At 37.0% G+C, this 20,185-nt stretch overlaps 1 protein-coding gene across 1 annotated transcript in view; it reads left to right on the plus strand.

Moving 5' to 3' along the window:
• The window catches only part of LOC126248535 (hemicentin-1-like), an 838,517-nt gene that overhangs the window by 795,759 nt on the left and 22,573 nt on the right, over nucleotides 1–20,185 (plus strand). Inside the window, exon 55 of the mRNA XM_049949594.1 lies at nucleotides 6,216–6,297. Within this exon, the coding sequence (XP_049805551.1) occupies nucleotides 6,216–6,297 (82 nt within the window). The remainder of the gene's footprint in view (nucleotides 1–6,215; nucleotides 6,298–20,185) is intronic.

The raw sequence follows: 20,185 nt of genomic DNA on the forward strand, positions 1-20,185 counted from the left end.
ATATGTTGCACACCACCACCCACCTCCATTCTCTGACAGAATTACATTGTCATTGGCAAACCTCAAAGTTTTTATATCTTTTCCATGGATTTTACTACCTACTCCGAATTTTTCTTTTGTTTCCTTCACTACTTGCTCAATATACAGATTGAATAACGTCGGGGAGAGGCTACAACCCTGTCTCACTCTCTTCCCAACCACTGCTTCCCTTTCATGTCCCTCGACTCTTCTAACTGCCATCTGATTACTGTACAAATTGTAAATAGCCTTTTGCCCTTGTATAGACCCTCTATATACTCTTTCCACCTTTCTGCTTTCCCTTCTTTGCTTAGAACTGGGTTTCCATCTGAGCTCTTGATATTCATACAAGTGGTTCTCTTTTCTCCAAAGGTCTCTTTAATTTTCCTGTAGGCAGTATCTATCTTACCCCTAGTGAGATAAGCCTCTACATCCTTACATTTGTCCTCTAGCCATCTCTGCTTAGCCATTTTGCACTTCCTGTCAATCTCATTTTTGAGACGTTTGTATTCCTTTTTGCCTGCTTCATTTACTGCATTTTTATATTTTCTCCTTTCATCAATTAAATTCAGTATATCTTCTGTTACTCAAGGATTTCTACTAGCCCTCATCTTTTTACTTACTTGATCCTCTGCTGCCTTCAGTACTTCATCCCTCAAAGTTACCCATTCTTCTTCTACTGTATTTCTTTCCCCCATTCCTGTCAATTGTTCCCTTATGCTCTCCCTGAAACTCTGTACAACCTCTGGTTTAGTCAGTTTACCCAGGTACCATCTCCTTAAATTCCCACCTTTTTGCAGTTTCTTCTGTTTTAAACTACAGTTCATAACCAATAGATTGTGGTCAGAGTCCACATCTGCCCCTGGAAATGTCTTACAATTTAAAACCTGGTTCCTAAATCTCTGTCTTACCATTATATAATCTATCTGAAACCTGTCAGTATCTCCAGGTTTCTTTCATGTATACAACCTTCTTTTATGATTCTTCAACCAAGTGTTAGCTATGATGAAGTTGTGCTCTGTGCAAAATTCTATCAGGCAGCTTCCTCTTTCATTTCTTACCCCCAATTCATATTCACCTACTACAATAATTTATTAAATATTCATCAAAAAGTATATTTCATTTAGGAAGATTTATCATTGTGGCACATGAAGGGGAAAAAACACATTGAACAGGGGCTAGTTGTGTGTTCAGTCTCCTGAAAATCACATTTATTTTAGGATAATGATTGAAGACTTTTAAGTTATGATCTGCTTTGCCAATAAATTCATAAATCTGTTCTAATATTGTTGACTACCTTTGCTGTGGTTCTATGACAGTTTCACCTCCAAGATCTGTTTCAAAATTCAAGTATGAATTTCCTGTTCTGTCCCATCTTCATTTTCTGACTTCCATTCAGATTTCATTGTCATTTGTTTGACTATCACATATCTGAAGCTCAGTGTGTGCCTTGCTTACAGGTGGAAAATAATATTTTTAAATGATGGGTAAGACAGCACTGCAATAGCTGCATGTTCCCCTTAGGTGAAGAGTGACAAAAAGGTATTCAATTCATTTCACAACACTTTCTCAATGGGAAGTGGCTCTGTTAGCCTTAACAATCTTCGTACAACTTAGTAAGGTATTGTGTGGGATTAGAGTCTCTGTCAACTTGCAGTCTTATCTTTGTGTAGGCAATGCAAAGTGCTTCTGCATGTTGGCATGGGAGAAAGGGTGCAGGGGAGAGGGAGAGGGGGGGGGGGTGAGTAGGATTGGAGGAATTGGACTGACAAGAGCAACTGCAGAGTCAGTTGACTTGGCGCAAGTTGGAATTGTAACTAATATGGTTTTTTTTTTTTCACTACATAAAGCATTACTAAAGTATTTATCCAACAGAAATTGCACTGAGTGATGGCAACAAACACTGGTTATACATGAAAGAGTGTTGGTTAAGAAGTAAACATAGAAAATGTAGTGGTACTGCATATTACTCAGTAGTTAAAGATACTAATAATAAAGAACATATAATGTGTAATTGCAAAGGGGAATAATTGTTTTATTTCAAATAATTTACTCATGAATAATTTCTTTAATTATTCAAATCATTTCCAACTCTGGTTGTTACTATTGAGTCTGTCTTTCCTTCTCATCCAACCGTAAAGTCAATGACCAATAAGAAGTCTGATAACATCTCAGTCATATGATACTGAGAGTATTCCATCTTCAGTGACAACAAGAGTGTAATCTCTACAATAATACAATTTCACTAATTCAATTGTTCATAAGTGCACATGTAATAAGAATGAAAACTATACATGTTTAAATTAATTTTTCATTGTTTGGTTAATCATGTATTTCAGGTACATGCTTCAGCACTCAGTGAAGACAGTATCTAAATGGCTTTTACTCTTGTGAGAATTTACTGTTGGTAGAGTAATCATATTTAAATTAGATTTGGAATCTGTTTAACTGTCTCTCTAATTTCTCAAATGTTCTTGCCATGTTCATTTCACAAAATGTGTGGGAGGAAGTAACGTGTTATCTGACTCTCCCTGGAAAGTGCTCTCTCCAAATTTCAGTAGTAAACCACCCTGTGATTCACAATGCAACTCATGTAACATATGCTACTGGAGTTTGTTCTGCATTTCTGTACCCTCATGCACGATCTAACCCCTAACGCATCACCTAAATGATCTTGTGACAAATCATGCTGCTCTTTGTTGGATCTTCTCTACCTCCTCTATCAATCCTACCTGGTAAGGATCCCAGAAAGATGAATTGTACTCAAGAATCAGTCAAACAAGCAGCTTGTAAGCCAATTCCTTCAGGGATGAGTTACATTTTCTTAAGATTCTTCCTATGAATCTCAGTCTGGCATCTGTCTTTCCTACTGTTTGCAAAGTGATACCATCTTCTGGCGTTTCTGCTTTCTTGTAGACAACTGCATCGTCTATGAACAGTCTTAAAAACTTCTGATACTTTCTACTAGATCATTTGTATACAATGAAGTGCAAAAGAAACTGGTATAGGCATGCTTCTTCAAATATAGAGATATGTAAATGGGCAGAATATGGCACTGTGATCGACAATGCCTATTATAAGACAAAAAGTGTCTGACACAGTTGTTAGATCAGTGACTGCTGCTACAATGGCAGGTTAAGTGAGTTAGAACGTGGTGTTGTAGTCAGCACATGAGCGATGGTACACATCATCTATGAGGTAGTGAGGAAGTGGGGATTTTCTTGTACAACCATTTCACAAGTGTACCACAAATATAAGGAATCCAGGAAAACATCAAATCTCCAACATCGCTGCAGCCAGAAAAAGATCCTGCAAGAACAGGACCAATGATGGCTGAAGAGAATCATTCAACATGACAGAAGTGCAATCCTTCCACAAACTGCTGCAGATTTCAATACTGTGCCATCAACAAGTGTCAGCATGTGAACCATTCAGTGAAACGTCATCGATATAGGATTTTTGAGCCAAAGGTCCACTTGTGTACCCTTGATGACTGCATCATGACACAAAGCTTTACGCTGTGCCTGGGCCTATCAACACCGAAATTGGACTGTTGATGACTGGAAACATGTTGTCTGGTCTGATGAGTCTCATTTCAAATTGTATGGAGTGGATGGACATGTATGGATATGGAGACAGCCTCATGAATCCATGGAACCTTCATGTCATCAGGGAATTGTTAAAGCTGGTTAATGCTCTGTAATGGTGCGGAGTGTGTGCGGTTGGAGTGATACATCTAGATATGACTATGACAGGTGACAGGTTTGTAAGCATCTTGTCTGATCATCTGCATCCATTCATGTCCATTGTGCATTCCGATGGACATGGGCAATTCCATCAGGATAATGCGACACCCCGCACGCCCAGAATTGCTATAGAGTGGCTCCAGGAACATTCTTCTGAGTTTAAGTGTGATAGGACAATTACTATTTAAAACATACACTGAAGAGCCAAAGAAACTGGTACATCTGCCTAATATCGTGTAGGGACCCTGCGAGCATGCAGAAGTGCCACAACACAATGTGGTATGGACTCAATGTCTGACGTAGTGCTGGCCACCAAACTTTCCAGACATGAACCTTATTGAGCATATCTGGGATGCTTTGCAATGTGCTGTTCAGAAGAGATCTCCACCCTCTCATACTCTTATGGATTTATGGACAGCCCTGTAGTATTCATGGTGCCAATTCCCTCCAGCACTACGTCAGACATTGAGTCCATACCACGTTGTGTTGTGGCACTTCTGCATGCTCGCAGGGTCCCTACACGATATTAGACAAATGTACCAGTTTCTTTGGCTCTTCAGTGTATGTTTTAAACAGTAATTGTCCTATCACACTTCCTTGAGGTACTACTGACCTGCGCATTTTTCTAATCACAAGGAAGGCTCCATTGCACCAACAGCCTGGTGTAGACTGCCACTAGAAGAGAAGCAGGTCCTTTGGCATTCTCCATATATTATCATAGAGCTATTCTTCTTGCAATAGATCATGTTGCTCTATCACATAATAAGGACAGTTTAACTTTACAAGGTTTGGACAAAAATATGGAAACACTATGGGAAATGCATGCTTGAACATAAACGCAGACACTAGCGAAGCCTTCAGCTTGTGCTGTTGTATTTCACCATGATCAGCACCTGTGATATATCCTCAATATGTTGCAAAGTGTTAGTCATGCTCAGAAGAGTGTTCTTGGAGTTGTGAGTGCATTAGGTTGGAGCTAGGCAAATTTGGATGTGGGCAAATGTTGGTGCTTGTATAGTGAATCTTTGTGTAACTAAGGAAGCTGAATTGTTTGGTATTTCAAGAGGCACTGTATTGAAGATTTATACCACATACAGGGAAAGTGGAAAAACATCACTCACTAAGTCACAATGAGGATGAAAAAGTGTTTAGAGTGATCATGACTGATGGTCATTGAAGTGGATTGTGACCAAAAATAATTGAGCAACAGCTGCAAAAGTCATTTCAGAACTGAATATCACACTTACGAATCCTTTCAGCTCTGAACCAATACAAAGGTTGCTCCAGAAGTAGGGAATTGCAGGGCAAGCTGAAATTTCTGAACCACTCACCAGTGATACACATCCACATAGCAGGAAAACATGGTGCTGAAACCATAAAACATGGATTGTGAAGCAGTGAAAGTATCTCATTTGCTTGGATGAGTCTTGTTTAACAGTGTTTCCAACTTCTGACTGTTTCTACATCCGAAGAGTGAAACATGGTGGGGGTTCGATGAAGATTTGGGCAGCCATGTCATGGTGTCCCATGGACTCCATGGATTCTTTGCAAGGTTACAGTAATGCCTAGGATTATATGACCATTTTGGATGATGAGGTCCCTGCCATGGCACAATGTCTGTTCCCAAATGGTGATGCAGTGTTCCAGGATGATAGAGCCCCTGTTTGCACAGCTTGCAGCATCCAGGACTGCTTTTGTGAGCACAAGGGTGAATATTTGCTTTTTCCCTAGCCACCACATTCACCAGGTCTTGATATTATTAAGCCTTCGTAGTCCACATTGGAGAGAAGGGTACATGTACGCTACCCACCTCCATCATCATTACCAGAAATTGTCACTATTTTGCAGTAAGAACAGTATAAGATTCCCTTGAAAACCATACAGCACCTGTATTTATCCATTCCGAGATGACTGAAGGTATTTTGTATGTCATTGGCTTTCCTACACTGTATTAGGCACTGTAATGTGTTGTGTTTGTGGTGTTTCCATATTTTTGTCCTCCCCTTGTAGTTATTTGATGAGCTCTGTCTATCTTAGTCTTCCTGTTCTGCTGCTGCTGCTGCTGCTGTGTATTTTCTCACTCTTGCAAGAGTTTTCTGTTAGTGGAATACATGTATTTAAAAGATATTTAGAATTTGTTAAAGTGTTAGTTGCATTTCATTTTAGCTCACTATTTATTTACGTAAGAAGACTTTTCCATACATATTTATAACTGTTTGTGCATGAGAACCAAGTGATACCACCTTCTTTCAAACTCATTGTTGATGTATGTAAACATCAGTATCTGAACAAGCCCCACAGGGAAATCTGAAGTTTTTTTGAAATCAGGAAGTGTGTTATTGATTTAAAAATTGTCCAAGACTTATCTTCTACCCAATGTAAAAATCATGCTGTTTATTTTCAATCATCTTTATGTGGCAAATGACCTGATCACGTGCACCTCTGTTTCAGGAAAACCATTTCGAGTGAGATTTGAAAATGGTCAAGGAATTTTGTATTCCCTAAAAAATCTAGGACCTGGAAGAATATATAGGCAAGTGAATATACATTTTTCTTGATTTGATTGCATATTTAATATTATTTTTATGAAATTCAAATGAAGCTGTTTAAAAGGAAATAATTATCGTGTTCTTGTAAAAATGAAGAAAAAGCAGCCTCATTACATATTAGATTGTACTCCCAAAAGAAAAATTTTTCAGTATTAAGACTGGTTGTGAATTATAAGTAAGCAATTGTGGTCTTGTATTTCTTGACATTCATCCAGCAGAACAAATATTCCATCATTTTACAGATATGCATCCAGGATATTAATTCTGGTCCTGATATTTCAGCTGACAACCTTTGAGCTATTCTGAAGTTAAGCTGCTTGCATAATTTTTAATCATTTTACACAATATTGTGGAGTAAATGCACAATCAGAGATAACAGTGTTAGTAAAAAGAGTATCAGACATAGATAAAAGTTTGTTCTTCTAGAAGTAAAACAAAGGAAGCGCAGAGTCAGCAAATCCATAGTGCTTACAAAGTATGCAGCTGATTATTATGGATGACATATGCTGGAATCCCAGGCAGTGAAGACTTAGAACAATATTTCCTTTAAATTAGAATAGAATAGAAACTTTATTATCACATAACATGTCACAAACAATCAGATGACTGGGACATAGATGACTCGTCAGTTTAAAGCTACTTCTAATTGTGAGTATACAGAATAATTACAGGTATTTTGCAATTTTAACTACCACAAAATGATTTAAAATAATCATGTTGAAAATAAAGTAAACTTAAGAATAAGTATTTACTTAAAGTACTTTTTTAGAATGATGGAATAAAATGCAACGTCACGCACAGTTATTTGTGACAGTCAGTCATAAATTCTTCTACACTGTAATAATAATTACTTGCTAGGTATTTTTTTAAATGATATCCAAATTCTTCTGGTTCATAATTTTTAAATTTTTCACAGAATTTATTTCCCAGCCTCATACCCATATAGTAAGGTGTCTTCTCCAGCAGTTTTAGCCTATGAGTTGGTAACTTATCCTGATAGTTGTTTCTTGTTCCATACTCATGCTTAAACAGGTTATCCTCAAAAAGTTGTGGGTTTTGTTTAGAAAACTTAATTGGCTCATAAGTACAGAAGCCAGGAACAGTCATAAGATCAAGGGCCTTAAGCAGAAGTCTGCACAATTGTCTTTTTTCTGCACCTGTCATGGCTCTAATGATTTTTTTCTGTAGCCTAAAGACTTTCTGTAAGTTTGTTTTCTCTGATCCCCAAAAAATTATACCATTTTTGAGTGGTGTTTCTATTATACTGCTTATAACATTCATTGCAAATAGTAGACTATTTAGACAGTGACACATGGCATCTACATGTTCTGTCCTTCATAAACTCTTGTTCAGCATTACACCTAGAAATTTGGTACAGTTTGTGGTGACAAGGTGATTGTCCTCATATGGTATTTCTAGTATATCCTGTAAAGTGAATGATTTGTGTCTTTGTTAGATTTAATTTCAGACCATTAGTTCTCACCCAGGCCTCAGTTTCAGCGAGAGATTGCTGAAGATGATTAATTAAATTTTCACTTTTCTTGCAACAGACTATTGCTGTAGAATCATCTGCATAAAGAATAGTGTCTGAATTTTTGTTTGTCAGCAGGTCATTTATATAATACAAAAGCAATATTGGCCCAAGTACAGATCCTTGTGGCACACCTTGTTCTGTCTTTTTCCAACTTGAGAAGAACCTCTTACCAGTTTCTTCTATTACTATTCTTTGTTTTGTAGGAGTTTCATCCCAGCATACAGAATTTAAATTCTTCAAGGACTTTATGATATCAGCTACTTCAGAATAGGATATATGGGTGAATTTAAATTTAGTGGGGTTACATAAACTGGAAACAGGGTACATGTTTGGCAGTGAAACTTCATCAGTTTTACATGAATTTACGAAGTGGCTGTTAAACGCTTCACAGGTTTGTGTAGGATCCCGAACAGTCTCACTTTCAACCACCAGTTCAAGTTTCTGTTGTCTGCCTTTCTTGATACATATACTACTGGCCATTAAAATTGCTACACCAAGAAGAAATGCAGATGATAAACGGGTATTCATTGGACAAATATATTATACTAGAACTGATATGTGATTACATTTTCGCGCAATTTGGGTGCATAGATCCTGAGAAATCAGTACCCAGAACAACCACATCTGGCCGTAATAATGGCCTTGATATGCCTGGGCATTGAGTCAAACAGAGCTTGGATGGCGTGTACAGATGCCCATGCAGCTTCAACATGATACCACAGTTCATCAAGAGTAGCGACTGGCGTATTGTGATGAGCCAATTGCTCGGCCACCATTGACCAGACATTTTCAATTGGTGAGAGATCTGGAGAATGTGCTGGCCAGGGCATCAATCGAACATTTTCTGTATCCAGAAAGGCCCGCACAGGACCTGCAACATGGGTTGTGCATTATCCTGCTGAAATGTAGGGTTTCGCAGGGATCGAATGAAGGGTAGAGCCATGGGGCGTAACACATCTGAAATGTAATGTCCACTGTTCAAAGTGCCATCAATGCGAACAAGAGGTGATCGAGACATGTAACCAATGGCACCCCATACCATCACGCTGCGTGATACGTCAGTAACACGATGATGAATACAAGCTTCCAATATGCGTTCACCATGATGTTGCCAAACATGGATGCGACAATCATGATGCTGTAAACAGAACCTGGATTCATCTGAAAAAATGACGTTTTGCCATTCGCGCACCCAGGTTTGTCGTTGAGTACTCCATCGCAGGCACTCCTGTCTGTGATGCAGCATCAAGGGTAACCACAGCCATGGTCTCTGAGCTGATAGTCCATGCTGCTGCAAATGTTGTTGAACTGTTCATGCAGATGGTTGTTGTCTTCCAAACATCCCCATCTGTTGACTCAGGGATCAAAACGTGGCTGCACAATAAGTTACAGCCATGTGGATAAGATGCCTGTCATCTCAACTGCTACTGATACGAGGCCATTGGGATCCAGCACGGTGTTCCGTATTACCCTCCTGAACCCACCGATTCCATATTCTGCTAGCAGTCATTGGATCTCTACCAACGCTAGCAGCAATGTCTCGATACGATAAACTGCAATCACAACAGGCTACAATCCAAAGTCAGAAACCTGATGGTACACATTTCTCCTCCTTATATGAGTTATCACAACAACATTTCACCAGGCAATGCCGGTCAACTGCTGTTTGTGTATTAGAAATCGGTTGGAAACTTTCCTCATGTCAGCATGTTGTAGGTGTCGCCACCAGCATCCACCTTGTGTGAATGCTTTGAAAAGCTAATCATTTGCATATCACAGCATCTTCTTCGTGTTGGCTAAATTTCGCATCATCTTCGTGGTGTAGCAATTTTAATGGCCAGTAGAGTATTTCATTCTTTACAATGGTCCATATTGCTTTAGACTTATTTTTAGTGTTTGATATGTAGTTATATTTTTTGGCTTGTCTGACAACTGTATCAAAGATTTTCTTATATTGCCTTACATAATTTAAGAATTCTGGGTCTCAATTGACTTTCACCTACATATGAAGTTCTCTTTTCCTCATGCTTGAAATCTGAATACCCCTTGTTATCCATCTTAGGTGTGTGAATTTTTATGGTTACAAAAAAGAGAGCATTCATTGAACACCATCAAGAAGGGCTTCAGAAAGTTACTGAAATTTTCATTTACTGAGGACTTAGCTGTAAACATCCATGAGATGAGGCTGATTTTATTGACAAACATTTCTATATTTTCTTGTCTAAAATTTATGATTTTCTTATTTGTGTGCTTTGGGCTAACACAGGGTAATGGCATTAATAGAGCACTGTGGTCTGAGATCCCTAAGCTTACTTCACATTTTTTTGTTACTCTGTAGTTTAAGCTACTTGCAATTTCATCTATGCAGGATGGCGATGAAGCAGTTACCCTTGTCTTTTCTATAAAATTTAGAATAAAACCATGTCTGGACATCAGCTTCTTCATCTTAAAGGCAAATTGGTCATTTTTTCTCACATCTATACTAAAATCATCACAAACAACAATTTTTTTACATAACTTTTCAGTTTTGAGTTGGTGGAGTAAATTTTCAAGTTTGACCAGAAAACTGCAGGAGATTGAGTAACCAGTGGTACGATATATGCTGAATATCAGCATGTTATAGTCTGTAATTCTATGCAGCAACTCTCAAATGTGTTTTTTTATTTAAGTTATTGAAATTTTGCTTGATTTGGTATTTTACTGATGAATGAATCAGAATACGTGAACCACTATACCCATTGTCTCTACAGAAGCTAGCTGCTACTTCATAATCTGTAAGTTTGTTCAATAAATTTATATTTTCATCTCTAAGCCAATGTTCACTTATGCAGATAAACTTTACAGACCATTTTGTTCTCTCTAGAAATATTTCTAAGTCATGAAGCTTACTGACCAGATTACTTGATAAACCTCAAATATTAAAATACATAATAAGATTATTATTTGCTATTCTAGATGTGATGTCATCAAAATTATCTACTCTAAACTGGCCAGACACAACTTTTTGTAGATTACTTATTTTAATGTTTTTTTCCTCCCAGTTTCTGCTAAAAAGTCCTTAAGGTGGCATGGTGGCGGAGTTTTTCTCTTGTTATGAGTGGCTCCTATTGATTCTTCTGCTGTTGTTTCTTCTGTTGATGTTTGAGGGTGCTGATGTGAAATGTGGGGTTTCCAGGATTTGCCAAGCTGGAAGACTTCATCTTGGTTGAGCAGGTTGTCTGCTAATAGTATTCAACAGCTTTCTTGAGCACAGAATCCCAGTAGGATGAGGCTGTGGCCAGTATCTTAACTTTCCTGTAACCCACAGAATGGCCAATGGAAGGACAGTGTTGAGACATTGCAGACTTATTGATCTGTAAAAGGCAGGTGTATCACCACCATTCAATGCAAAGTTATTGTACAGTGCATACTGTTCGACCTATGTACCTTTTTCCACATTCACAAGGAATATCTATTCAAAAATGCAAGAATAATGAAGAAACATGAAGTGAGTGTGATCTTCCTTCCACCGTGCAAGATGGCAGCTCTTCTGGGATCTGTGAAGGATGATCTGTGTTACAAAAGGTGGGTATAAATTAAATTTCTTCTGAGTGTTGCAAAGGTACTTAGGACAAACAATATGCAAGACTCAAAAAGCTGCATTGAACAACAGGGCCACACCAACCTTCTACAGTCCAATAAATCTGCAGTGGCTTAACAACATATTTCCACTGTCCATTCCATGGATTATGGGAAAGTTAAGATCCTGGCAATAGCCTCATCCTACTGGGATAGCTTGAAAAATCACGGAAACCCCTCAATTCAAATCTTCACTCTCAAATGAAATATTGTTCTAAGTATTCACTGCCTGGCAATCCAAAATATGCTATCGATAATAATTAACCACATACTCCTACATCTACATCTACACAGATACTCCACAAGCCACTATATGGCGCATGGCAGAGGGTAGCCTGTACCACCAGATGTTACTTCCTTTCCTATTCTACTCGCAAATAGAGTGAGGGAAAAACAACTGTCTGTATGCCTCCATATGAGCCCTAATTTTGCATGTCTTTTCTTCAAGGTTTTTACACACTATGTATGTTGGCGGCAGTAGAATCGTTTGGCAGTCAGTTTCGAATGTTGATTCTCTAAATTCTCTCAATAGTGTTTCTCAAAAATAACATCACCTTCCCTTCAGGAATTCCATTTGAGTTCCCAAAGCATCTTCATAACTTTTATGTGTTGTTCGAACCTACTGCTAACAAATCTAACAGCTCACCTCTGAATTGCTATGGTGTCCTCCTTCAATCCAACTTGGTACAGATTCCAAATATTTGAGCTGTACTCAAGTATAGGTCACACCAGCACCCTGTATGTGGTTTCCTTTACAGGTGAACCACTCTTTCCTAAAATTCTCCCAATAAACTGAAGTCGACCAATTGCCTTCCCTACCACAGCTCTCACATACTCGTTGCATCTCATATCACTTTGCAACATTATGCCCTGGTATTTAAATGGCTCACTGTGTCAAGCAAGACATTAGTAATATTATAACTGAACATTAAAGGTTTCATCTTCCTACTCATCTGCATTAACTTACATTTTTCCACTTTCATGGCTATCTGCCATTCATCACACCGACTGGAAATTTTGTCTAAGTTGTCTTGAATCTTTCTACAGACACTCAACTTCAACACCTCACTGTACACCACAGCATCATCAGTAAACAAACACAGGTTACTGCCCACCTGTCAGCCAAATCATTTATGTATATAGAGAACAACAGCAGTCCTATCACATTTCCCTGGGGCACTCCTGACGATACCCTTGTCTCTGATGAACACTCATCATCAAGGACAACATACTGGGTTCTATTAGTTGAGAAGTCTTCAAGCCACTCTCAGATCTATGAAGTTATTCCATGTGCTTGTACCTTCATTAACAACCGACAATGGGGCACCATGTCAAATGCTTTCCAGAAATCTAGAAATATGGAATCTGCATGTTGCCCTTCATCCATAGTTCTCACTATATATGTGAGAAAAAGGCAAGCTGAGTTTCACAAGAGTGATGCTTTCTAAAACCATCTGATTCATTCACATAATCTCCTCAGTCTCAAGAAAGTTTATTATGTTTGAAATGAGAATATGTTCAAGCACTTCATAAGCCTCGTGAATTTTCTGACTCTGCACTTGCCTTGTTTTACTCTTAAATGCATGAAGTTTTACCTATAATTGATGCTCTTGTTTAACAGTGCATCTCCGATAATTGCACATTTAGTCCACAGCATTCTGTAAAGTGACTAAGAATCTTGCAAGCAAGTCATCTTGAGAATGGCTCAAAGGTTGTCAGCTGAAATATTTGATCAAGAATTTATAATATCCTGGATGTACACCCAAAAAATGATGGAATAGATGTGGTTGTAATTCTTACACCAGAACAGTTCTCTAAAGTCAAGGACTGATGTATCAGAGAACATTAGTGTCACAATGGGTAATGTGTGTTAAAACTAGTACAAGCAATGGTGTCAGGAAAGATAGCAAATCACAGTACGGATGAAGTATTGAGCATAAGTTAAGTACAGTAACAACAGTGTTGAGTTGATAGCTCACCACACACACACACACACACACACACACAGAGAGAGAGAGAGAGAGAGAGAGAGAGAGAGAGAGAGACCTCCATGTGCATAGCTGTATTCTCTAAACACCAAAGCACAATTGTGGGGAATAGTTGTTTTGAAATGGAAGGGGTGAACATGAAAGAGGGGACTGGGATATACAGCAGGGAAGCAGTATAAAAATGAGTGTGCAGAAACAGCTCCCTATACAGAAGGCAGAGGTAGTTGCACAGAAATGCAGATGGATTGGTGGGCAAGCACAGAATAATAAAGAGGTCAGATTACCTTCTAATCTATTGCTAATTTCTCTTTCCAATATTATTCCTACTCCTCCTGTACTATTACCTGGTAAAATATGAATAATCCTATTATCTTCACTCCAGTACTCTCTCTAATTGCCATCACACCTTACTCATACTTAAAATATTTTTTCTGTATCTTTTCTGTTTCTGCCATTATGTTTTCTACATTCCATCACTGCCTTAACATTCTAACATTCTCTCCATCCCACCTAATTAGTTTTCTCTTTCCAACTTGATGATCTTTGCCAGTTATTTCTACTGATGGAAATTCTGCATTCATTCATTCAGGACGTTCATTATTGACATGATCTAATTCAAATGTTAACAACATATTAGAATAGAAACTAGATTGCAGAATGTACAAATCAAGTGCTGGAAGAAACTAAGGTCCATAATTTTGCAAACCAAAAGTCAGTATGTATTGCTACATTCACTCGAAAACTTCACCTATTATATGGAAATATTTCCATGATAAGAAATGAAAAAAATCAGTAACAATAATCATTCTTATACAATGAAAACTATTATTATGAGTTCATGTCATTGCCAAATGAAAACTTGAACAATGTCTGGATTATGCATTTTTTATTTATTTATTGCTCCTTTCTTCATTATGTTCTTTTATAAATGATATACACTGAAGTAGGACATATTATACAATGTCAGTGGTCTAACCACCATTAGCTACAATACACTTCTGATATCAGTTGTAAAGCTATTGGACACTGTGAGCAAATGCTTCCCATGCAGTTGTTTCAAGCACCATGGTCTCATATTGTTGGATATCTGCATCATTACTGGAGAAGAGACCTGGTGCTATTAATATTACCTGGAGAACAAATGACAGTCAGTGGCATGGTGTTCATCATCTTCTCCGCCTCTCTTAGGTAGAATTTTGTAATGGCTCAAGCTCTTGCTGTCAAAAAGAACATATCATCTTAATCTTGGATTTTGTCAGCCGACTTTTTCTGGGCTATGCGGGGGATAATGAACACTGTCCCATTGACTGTTGTTTCGTCTATGGATCATAGATATCATAGCCTGTAGTGATATGGACATACAAAAATGATGGAGATATCCAACAATGTGTGACCGAGGTGCTTTGAGCTATTCCAACAGCATTAAAACCTACATCAGAAGTGTGGTGCAGGCCAGTAAAGATTTTTTGTTTGAAACTCGCATTTCTTTACTCTCTGAAACCATTCACTCAACTTGTCAGATGCAGCATGTATATAATAATAACAGTTACCATTGAAATAAGCTGAATAACAAGTATAATGCAAATAGCATTTACAGTCAAACTAATTCACATCTATAATTCAGAGAATCATAAATACAATTGACATAACACTAACAATAAAAGAATCAGAATTTCATATTTCAAGAAACTAACCACCCAAGAGCCGCTTCTGGGATGGGGAGGTGCGCCAGCCCAGTACCAAATTTGTCCTGTGAATTAACAACAGGGGTTGGTGAGCTGGACACCCTGAATGTGGTTTTAGACAGTTTCCCACATCCACTGGGTGGATACTGGGCTGATACACAAATTTCTTCTAAGTTACATGGATCACAAACATTTAGAAAACTTTTGCTCACTTTAACATACATAACACTACACACAGTCAGTTGGAATACAGATATTCAGTCCCACGGGGTAACAGACTGGTGACAGGAAAGGCATCCAGCCACCACTTAAATCAACCATGCCAAATCAGTAAAGGTATGCTGACCCTGCACAGTTGTGGGAAAATGCACAAGGAAAAGAAGACATTTCAAGAAACTCATTTAACGAGTAAAAGAAGTGTTCTACCTAGTAGGCCTTTATCTGTATTTCAAACTTTTTAGTGTCTTTTAACAATTTTATGCAACTAGGTAATACAGTGTATAATTTGACGGGTGCAGGGTACCTGTAATAGTTTGCTCCAGTTTTCTATGCATGTATGTCATCCTTTTGTCTTGTGTTGAAATTATGTACAGTGTAATTTTTGTAAATTTGTCAAATTTGGACATGCATCTTTCTTTTCATATGAACCACATGTTTGAAAATGTATGTACAAGGAAGAAGAAAGACTTTTACTCTTAGGTCTACATCTTACATTACCCTTATTATTTTCTTTTGTAATTTGAAAAATTTTAGGCTGACACCACAGTTTCCCCAAAACAATACACAGTATATAAGTATGAAGTGGACGTATGTAAAATGTGTGTGTCAGTTCTTGTGCAGTTCTTTCTTTCTTTCTTCTCTCTCTCTCTCTCTATCTTTTTTCTTCTTTTCTTTGTCTGTCTCTCTCCTTCCTATCTTTCTTTCTTTCTTTCTTTTTTATGTATATATAATCTTGTCACACAACAGGCTGTATGGGTATTAAATTGTTTGTGTATTTCTTCTGCATCTGTGTTCCATTGAATATCCTGCCATATCCAAAGCCCCAAAATTTCACACAGTCTGTCTTTATGGTTGTTTAACCAAACAGTTCAATGTGAGGAGACAAAGGAGTTCTGTTCAAGACTGTGTGTATGTGCATAGAAACAGTGGCAATAAAAATTATCTGACATGCTATGTGTGGCTTCTTGGATGTGTTTCATGGGTATTACCTCAGTGCTGCTTTCAACCAACATAGTAGCATCATCTGCAAACTGAAATATCTTTTGTGTATTATCTTTTAGACTAAGTCATTTGCATAGACCAGAAACAGAATAGGATCTAGAACAGATCCCTTTGAACACAATTTTTCACCCCTGTTAAATGTGAGTTATATTTAACAATTCAGGCATTTCTCACCTGCTCTATTTCCACAAACTGTTTCCTTTCTGCAAGCTGTGAAATCAACCCAGTTACTTACTGTTCTCCTGATGGATATTTTTTTCTAATTTAAAAACCAGTTTTTTTATGACTGATTGTATCAAACCCTTTTGAGAAAACTACGAATAATGCTGTAATATGCACTTTTGTTATCCATCGCTTGATGTACATCATGTATAAATGAGAAGACTGCTGCTCCTGTTGGGCAAGCTGTTTGAAAACCCTGTTGGGACTCTGATATTATGTTACTGTGATCTAAAAAGCTTTTACCTTTTATGGAAAAAATCTTCTGTTACCACTGCTAATGCTGATGATAATGCTATAGGCCCATAATTTGACATGTAATACTTATTCCCTTTTTTATGCAATAGCTTAACTTTGCTTCTTTTGAGATGGGAAAGTTTATGAAGAAAAATACAAATTGATCAGATAACACAAAGCTTCAGAAATAAGATCTCCACATTTTTTATAATGAAGTCTGATATGTTATCTATTCTTTACAAGTGCTTGGTTTTTAATTTTTCAATGCCTTGCTGTACCTACATCTCATTTGTTGGGTATAAAGATACTGTTTTACATGATGATTTTATGTTTTGTTCAGTGTACATTCGATGCTTGTGAAATGTACTTTCCTGTACAGAGTCTTCTGCTATATTTGTGATGTACTGATCAAAAGCATCAGCTATTTCCACAGGATTGTTAGTAACTCCAAATTCATTTTTTTAATGTCATGTTATTTAGGTCATCTTTCTTGTCTATTTATCGTTTTAGCACTTCACATATTGTTTTTGTCCTGTTAGAAGCAGATATTATGCACATATCAGTCTCTAGTCTCTTATATTCTTTCATTACTTTCCTCAGGATGCATTTGTAAGCTTTACAATATCTGTTAAAGTCAACTGCAGTTCTCCTTTTCTTTGCTGCATTGCATGGGTGTCATTTCCTTGTACAAGATTTTAATATACCAGTAGTGATCTGCCAGCTATGGATGTTTTAACTTCTTTTTTTTAATTTTTAAGGGGGAAACAAGATTAAAGTAGTTCTTCACTATATCTATAAAAATGTGAAATTTGTCTTATACATCACCCACCCAACTTATTGACTCCCGAGGTTCTTCCTGTAAGTAGCTTCTGAACAATTGTATTCTGTGGTTACTTTAGGTCCTGCCTTCAAGTTGCTGTGTCCCATTTGGCACAAAGGTATTGGAAGTAATGACAAATACTTATCCTGAAATCATAAAGAATGTTGTTATATTCACGTTGGTACTAATAAGATTTGGTGTGATGGAGAATGTAATGTCTTACACACACTTTAGGAGAAAATTTCATTCAACTGTACTGTAGAAGCAATTGTCAAAATTGTAGTAAGACATTATTTACATCTCAGTCCTGTGTAAATAAGGTTTTCAAAGACCAACCAGAGAAGAAAACTTGCTTGTAAATATTCCAGTAAAGCTTGTGTTAAAAAAGTTAACTGTGTCAACAGAAACTTGTTTGTATTCATGTACCTACTCAAGACTTTCCTTTGGTGAGGTCTCAACTACCTGAACAAGGTAACTGAAAGTCACTGGCTGATTCTTATTGGTGCCATTTGATTACATTATGTACAGTGTGTTTACTGTAATTTAGGACAAGTAAGCTTAACCTAATATCTTGAAATATTTAGCCTAAATATTCTTACAATATCAAACATCAGACTGTTAGTAATGATAGTGATGTTGTGTACATATTTCTCCTGATTAATATTTAGGGGTTAAAGTTATTTACATACTACATGCTACAACATATTCGCATGATTACAGTACATACATATAAGTAATAATAGCATTCCTCATTCTTTACACGTGTATTCCTCTACACTATAAAATTCTTTTTCCATTAAATAATCCTTTGGAAGCTTGTTGTGCTATCTGTCAGATAGAGGAAAGCAAATTATTATTTGTGGAGACTTCAATGTTGATTCACTGAAAGAGTGGAAGTCTTGCTCGGTTCTTTCAATTTGACATCTGTCATTGATTTTCCTACTCAGGTAGTAAAGGACAGCATCACATTGATAGATAACACTTTTATAGACCATGATAAGTTTAAAAACAAAAATCTTGTCCTGTTGAGAATGGCCTTCCTGATCATGATGCTCAGCTAGTTACAGTATATGACATAGCTCCATTCAGTGATTCAAAACTACCGTCCAAAGTTGTGCATTCAATTAATGACTCGACAATTAGAAATTTGAGGGAATATCTTCAGCAGTGGGATGAGGTGTACAAGGAACCCACTGCTAATTTAAAATATAACTTATTTCATGATACACTTGTAAGAGAATTTGAAAACTGTTCCAGATTCAGATTCAGATACTTTATTGGTCATTCAGCATTATTAGATGCAATAGATTTCATCAGTTCACTTAACCTATTAATTTTCAAAATAAATTTTTACACATTTAAGTTGATATTGGGCATTTCTAAAAATTCTTCTAATGAATAGAATGGATTAGTTGACAAGAAGTTATGTACACTTTCTTTAAATAATTTGTCAGGCTCGATTGACGCATTTTCAGACAATTTGTTATATATTTTAATTGCCATATACTTATGAGTATTGTTAGTTTTAGCTAATCTATTTTGTGGCAACATCAGAGAACTACAGGTTGTAATGGTCACCTAGTCGTAGATATTGCCATAATCGCACTATTTCACTCCCATTTATGGAGCTTGTCAGCACTGATGTTAGGTTGGCGCCATTAAAATGCATTGTGGTAATCGCTGCTGCTTGCTGGATCGCTGCTGTGTCTCGATGCTGATGCTGGCTCTAAATCTGGTTGTCTAGGGTTAAAAAGATGAGGTTCTGTGTTTTTGATGTGCTTTAGATGATAAATAATGAGCAAAACCAACAAATATTTAAACTTCAAATATTTATTACTCTGGTGGCCATCTTAATTCCACTGTTACCAAAGACAATAACAAAACGTGAAGTAGTACTTCTTTTACATGTTCTTTGCATTGTTGATCCACCTCAAACAATAACACACATACACACTTTACCAAAGTGACATTCCAACTGCTCTCCCAACCCTTCTTGCTCCTTGTATTTATAACCTTATCAAAGAACTACTAAAAAGAGATACAGTTTACAAGTCACATGTATATCTGTTATCGTAATTTGTGCAGAAAAGTTATTAATTTACATTGAGACATAATTTAACATGTTATTAAAATGACAGACAGATTTGTTGACTTGACAGAATAATTCTTTGGTACAAAAAGGCCGTTTTTTAGAAGTTTGTCAATTGACTTCTCTAATTTTACATAAATAAGTAAATAACATGAATTATTAAGAATTACATTGGTTTTCGTCTAAAATAGGAGTGTTTACGTGAATACTGAGTGAAAATGTTCCTAGTGAACAAATAGGTTTCACTGGGTGATTTTTATTTAAGGAGATCCAAAATACCTAAGTTGGCCTCTATTTTTCGTACCTCATAATAATTATTTAAGATGAACTTAGTGTTTTAGCATGATGACATTTGCTGCATCAGTGATCAAGTGATATTAACTTTTGTGTGGGTCAGTTATTCAGTATAATTTAATGGGTTGACTGTTTATGGAGACATGTTATGCAATCATTGTTAACAT

The sequence above is a fragment of the Schistocerca nitens genome, chromosome 3 (assembly GCF_023898315.1).
Source record: "Schistocerca nitens isolate TAMUIC-IGC-003100 chromosome 3, iqSchNite1.1, whole genome shotgun sequence".
Classification (NCBI taxonomy): domain Eukaryota; kingdom Metazoa; phylum Arthropoda; class Insecta; order Orthoptera; family Acrididae; genus Schistocerca; species Schistocerca nitens.